This window comes from Myxine glutinosa, chromosome 1 (genome assembly GCF_964187855.1).
Source record: "Myxine glutinosa chromosome 1, kmMyxGlut1.1, whole genome shotgun sequence".
Taxonomy (NCBI): domain Eukaryota; kingdom Metazoa; phylum Chordata; class Myxini; order Myxiniformes; family Myxinidae; genus Myxine; species Myxine glutinosa.
Genome location: NC_136261.1, coordinates 411,601,534 through 411,607,533, shown reverse-complemented (window position 1 = coordinate 411,607,533; position 6,000 = coordinate 411,601,534). Strand labels below are relative to the sequence as shown.

The window sequence follows — 6,000 nt, the reverse complement described above, 5'->3', positions numbered from 1 at the left end:
GATGCAGATGGGGTTAGAATTTTGAGCTTCTTGTTGTCTCTTGGCACAAATGTACAGTCATTGTTGTGGACATTCTGGTGGCAGCCAGTTGTATGGCATTCATCAAGGGGTTCAGGAGTGCTGGCTGGTTGTGAGGGGTTACAGATGGTACGCTGAGGAGTTGTGCTGAAAAGGTGTATGTGCAAAGAGCTGCAAGCTTTCACGATAGCTTTCTCCTTACTGGTTCACGGAATACCTTGCCTACTGCTAAGGGTCGCTTAAAAGTGGGGCATGTACAACCCATTCTGGGCAATACAATGTGAATTGAACAAACCTTTATCAACAAACCTTTTCCAAAAATCAGAGCACTTTTTATGCGAGAACTCCAGCGTGGGTTGCACTATGGAAGGTCAAGCTCCCTTTAGAAATAAAATCCTTGTCACAAATAGAACATTTGTAAGGATGCTCTCGTTGGTTCTTTTCTCCAAAGACAGGTTTTAGGAGTTCGGAGGTAGTTCTCACAGTAATAATAATAATAATAATTCATTTATTTTGTATAGCGCTTTTCATGAAGCCCAAAGGCACTTTGACAGAGTGCAAAACATAATGCATAACAAAACATGAAAACAACAATTGCAAAAAGACAAGAATCAATAGGGAAATATTTAAAGCAAAAGGAGGGAGAAGGAGAAGTGATAGTCAGGGGTTAAATGCTGTGGGTTGAATGTTGAATGCAGTGCTGAACAGGTGGGTCTTTAGTGATGTTTTGAATGTGGTGAGTGAGGAGGAGTCTCTGATGGTGTGAGGTAGTGAGTTCCAGAGGGTGGGAGCAGCGATGGAGAAGGCCCTGTCCCCCCAGGATCTGAATTTGGTCCGGATGGGGGGGGGGGTCAGGAGGTTGGTACCAGCAGAGCGGAGGTTGCGGGTGGGAGTGTGTCTGGAGAGGAGGTCAGCCAGGTAGGATGGGGCCAGGTTATGGAGGGCTTTGTAGGTCAAGAGGAGGATTTTGTACTGGATTCTCTGGGGGATGGGGAGCCAGTGAAGCTTGTAAAGGACGGGGGTGATGTGGTCACGGGTCCGGGAATGGGTGAGCAGACGGGCAGCGGAGTTCTGAATGTATTGGAGTTTATTGGTGATTGTTGAGGGTGAACCATAGAGGAGGCTATTGCAGTAGTCCAGACGGGAGGTGATGAAGGCGTGGATGAGGGTTTCTGCAGCCGTGGAGGAGAGGGATGAGCGGAGACGGGCAATGTTTTTCAGGTGAAAGAAGGCTGTCTTTGTGATCTGTTTAGTGTATTTGTCGAAGTAGAGGGTTTGGTCAAAGATGACGCCAAGATTCCGGATGAGAGGGGAGGTGGATACTGGGATACCGTCGATGTTGAGGGCAAAGTTATGGGTGGATTTTGTGAGCGTTTTTGGGCCAATGATGATTATTTCAGATTTATCACAGTTAAGTTTGAGGAAGTTGATTTGAAGCCAGGATTTTATTTCAGAGATGCAGTTTGTCAGGATAGAGTGGGTGTCGGTGGAGACGGACTTGGTGGAGATGAAAAGCTGGATGTCATCGGCGAAGCAGTGGAATTGGAGACCATGACGGCGGATTAAGTGACCGAGGGGGGACAGGTAAAGGATGAAGAGGAGGGGGCCAATAACTGAACCTTGGGGGACACCTTGGGGGAGGGGAGCAGTGGGGGATTTGCAGTTATTGATGGAGATGAACTGGCGTCTGTGTTACGTGGTCCCCTCGGTGAATACCTGGTCTCGGTGACCCCCGGACCATGAGAGGAACTTCGCCAGAAAGTTGTATTATATATGCGCTTTCGCCACGCAATCCATATGAATTCCACCCAAGAGAAAACTGATGTTCAAGGATATATTTCAAGGGTAATGACACCATACAATTTCAATGATACAACCACGGAGATTTTCCCCGAGCAATCAATAGCAAACCACCATCCACAATTCCTAATCCACAATCAATCCCCTATATGATTAAGATGGCCATCTTATATATGTGTGTTCACTTCGGTACTCACGACCCCCTTTTGGTCTCTGCTCCTCACAATGTCTCTGGGCCCCTCCTGACCAAGATACTGGTCGGCGTCGCCGCACTCGGGCGGTTGAACGAACCCCGGGTGGACGTTTTCCCACCGGGCAGGTATCGTACCAGGCACCGTGGCTGCAGCCCCTCGTGGCCACGCGAAGCGGTTATGGTAGAGCAAGCCAAAAGCCCCACGCCGCTTGCAAGGCGCGTTAGGCCCCCACGTGCGACCCGCACGCGTCTGTTTGGACGGTGCCGCGAACAGTGCCAGACGCGGGGTCGATGCACGGCCCCACGTCAACTTGACGTCTCCACCGGGCAGGTACACGTCCCGGTAATTCCTCGCGCCAGACGGGCTTCGGAACGCCGCTTTTCCACGCAGCGCAAGGTCGATCCCACCTTTCGTCGGAGCGGGGCGAGGAAGAATAATACTCGTCCCTCTTCTTCCTTGTGTCTTTTTTCTTCTTCCGTTTCCGGTCACTTCCGTTTCCGGACACTTTTTCAGAAGGGCTCCTGACCCTCCAACCACAACAACCCTTAATCAACTACGCCTGGATAAGCAAAGACCTGAATGGTAATTCACATACATTCACATAAATATGTAACATCTGTCAGAGAGGTATGATTTAATCCAAGAGAGGGCAGTACCGGTAACGTTAAAGGTGGATTCAAGTCGGGTGAGGAGGATGGTGTGATCGATGGTGTCAAAGGCAGCGCTGGGGTCGAGGAGGACGAGAAGGTTGAGGCTGCCAGCATCAGAGGAGAGGAGAAGGTCGTTGGTGATTTGGAGGAGAGCAGTTTCAGTACTGTGGTTGGAGGGGAAGCCGGATTGGAATGTTTCATACAGGTTATTGGCAGAGAGGTGATGTTCGAGTTGAGCGGCTACAGCGCGTTCCAAAACTTTTGACAGAAAGGGTAGGTTGGAGATGGGTCTGAAGTTATTTAGGGTGTCAGGGTTGAGTCCAGGTTTTTTCAGAATGGGGGTAACAGCAGCAATTTTGAGGGATGGTGGCACGATGCCTGTAGACAGGGAGGAGTTTATTGTTGCAATGATAAGTGGAGAGAGAGCAGGGAGGGAGGCCTTGACAAAGCTGGAGGGGATGGGGTCAAGAGTGCAGGTGGCAGTTTTCATTCCTATGAGGAGTTCAGAGAGGTCAGTCGGGGAGACCGGGGAGAATTGAGACAGGGGAAGGCAGGATAAGGGGGGGCAGGTGGTTGGAGGGGGAGCGGGTGCGGCGGTGGTCAAGCTGTTGTAGATGTTGTCAATTTTGCGTTGGAAGAAAGAGAGGAAGGAGATGCAGTTGTCTACTGTGAATGACTGGGTGGTGGTGTTCAGGGGGCGGAGGAGTTTGTTTATTGTCGAGAAGAGTGCTTTTGGGTTTCTGGAGCCAGAGTGGATAATTTGAGAGTAGTAGGCAGAGCGGGCACGGGAGAGGGCATCTTTGTAGTGTTGTATATGGTCCTTGTATGCTTGGGAGTGAACTGTGAGACCCGTTTTATTGCGGAGTCTTTCAAGTTGGCGAGCACGAGTTTTCATCAGGTGGAGTTCAGGGGTAAACCAGGGAGCAGAATGGGTGAAAGAAACTGTTTTGGTTTTTACAGGTGCAAGCTGGTCAAGGCAGGAGGAGAGAGTGTGGTTGTAGTAGTCAGTGAGGTCGGAAGGGGTGTGGAGGTCAACGAAGGGAGAAGTGGACATTTTTTCAGAGAGGGTGGATGAGAATGAGGTAGGTGAAAGAGCGTTTAGCTTACGGAAGTTGATTGTGCGATAATGCCTTGGTGTTGGGGCGGGGATGTTGATGGTCAGAGTGATGGCTAAGTGGTCAGAGAGGGTGAGGTCGGAGCCATAGAGATGGTGCAAACTTAATCCAGTGGAGCAGACAAGGTCCAAAATGTGACCACGGATATGGGTAGGAAAGTCGACATGTTGAGTGAGGTTAAAGCAGGTGAGTAAATCAGTGAAGTCAGTGGTTATTGTGGAGTCAGTGGAGTCCATGTGGATATTGAAATCACCAAGGAGGAGGATTGAGGGGGAGAGGGAACATAGCTCAAAACCTCCACCTCCTTTTACGGCAAAGTATCATTAATCATGAACCAGTTTGTGAAACTCAATTCTCAGAACTTTGTTCAAAGGGCTCTTTTTAGAATCCTCACTGAACCTCTGACAGCCTCCACCTGTAGCTTGTTTGGCGTGATATTCCCCGGAATAGTTTTTTAAGTACTTCGTTAGGGTTTTCTTAATAATCCGGATTCCCTGTTGCTCAGACTATCACTGGTACATTTTCAGGTTTCTTCAATTTCTAAATCCTCTTAACCTAAATGTTCATATCCCGGTATTTCAGATTTCAGCTCTCCTGTATGGTTCCCGATACGTGATTTAAAACTGATGTTCTGAGAGAAACCTTTATCACATATCGAGCATTTGGGAGGTTGCTCTCCTGTATGGATCTTCATATGTGATTTCAAATTGCTTTTTGTCAGAAAACCTTTATCACATATCGAGCATTTGTAAGGTCGCTCCCCTGTATGGATCTTCATATGTGATTTCAAACTGTTGCTATAAGAGAAGCCTTTATCACATATTGAGCATTTGTAAGGTCGCTCTCCTGTATGGATCCTCATATGTGTTTTCAAACCGTTGCTACGAGAGAAACCTTGATCACATATCGAGCATTTGTGAGGGCGCTCTCCTGTATGGATCCTGATATGTGATTTCAAATCGATTTTTTGAGAGAAACCTTTATCACATATTGAGCATTTGTGAGGGCGCTCTCCTGTATGGATCCTGATATGTGATTTCAAATGGGTTTTTTGAGAGAAACCTTTATCACAAATCGAGCATTTGTAAGGTCGCTCCCCTGTATGGATCTTCATATGTGATTTCAAATTGCCTTTTTGAGAGAAACCTTTATCACATATCGAGCATTTGTGGGGTCGCTCTCCTGTATGGATCTTCATATGTCTTTTCAAACTGATGTTGTGAGAGAAACCTTTATCACATATTGAGCATTTGTGAGGGTGCTCTCCTGTATGGATCCTGATATGTGATTTCAACTCGCATTTTTGAGAGAAACCTTTATTACATATCGAGCATTTGTGAGGTCGTTCTCCTGTATGGATCCTCACATGTGATTTCAAATTGCCTTTTTGAGAGAAACCTTTATCACATATTGAGCATTTGTGCGGTCGCTCTCCTGTATGGATCCTGATATGTAATTTCAAATATCTTTTTTGAGAGAAACCTTTATCACATATCAAGCATTTGTAAGGATGCTCTCCTGTATGGATCTTCATATGTCTTTTCAAAAGGCTGTTATGACAGAAACCTTTATCACAGACAGAGCACTTGTGGGGGTGTTTTCCATTGTGGATCCTCATGTGTATTTTGATGTTACTCGTTGAAGCAAAATCCATTTTGCACACATTACACCTATAACGTATTTGTCTTTCGAGATCCTTTTTGTGTTTGTTTAATTTAACATTAATCTTGGTGCTGCGAGGCCCAGACATGCACTTGTATTTTATAGGAAGTGAGTCTTGATATCGTGATTGTTTCTTCAAAAAAGGCTTCTTCCTCACTGTCAAGCTGTAATTGGACCTTATGTGTCCCATATTCCTTCTGGATTGTTCTACAGAAACAAAAAACACGTTTTTGGGGGGGGGTCAAAATCAAAATGCAAAATATTGAACACATTTCAATATTTTTTTATTTTCTCAACACAAATGATTGTATGTTCATTTTTTACATTTCCACTCACCAGTTGCAAAACAGGAAGCACTTCCGTTTGTCTTGTGAATATCATATGAACCTTCGTTTGCAGAAACACATTTTGAATCTTCTGTGACAGATGAATCATTGTTGTGTTGTCTGCCTTCCACATTTACAGGATCAACATCACCTGTGTACAAATTAGCATCAGTCTTTTGCAGGGAAGTAAGATTGAGAACCACCTTGAGAGTTCATATTATATGTTAAGTCATAG

The 6,000-nt window shown here is 46.1% G+C and overlaps 1 protein-coding gene across 2 annotated transcripts in view; it reads right to left on the bottom strand.

Annotated features, from left to right (window-relative positions):
- Positions 1–3,378: 3,378 nt before the first annotated feature.
- LOC137417831 (uncharacterized) overlaps positions 3,379–6,000 on the bottom strand; it is a 106,129-nt gene continuing 103,507 nt past the window's right edge. Inside the window, exons 4-5 of one of the 2 annotated variants that reach the window (XM_068103755.2) lie at positions 5,776–5,916; positions 3,379–5,646 (exon numbers count right to left, since the gene is read on the bottom strand). In XM_068103755.2, coding sequence (XP_067959856.2) covers positions 4,328–5,646; positions 5,776–5,916 — 1,460 coding nt within the window. In that variant the 3' untranslated portion in view covers positions 3,379–4,327. The remainder of the gene's footprint in view (positions 5,647–5,775; positions 5,917–6,000) is intronic. The other variant, XM_068103762.2, reaches the window with a different exon arrangement.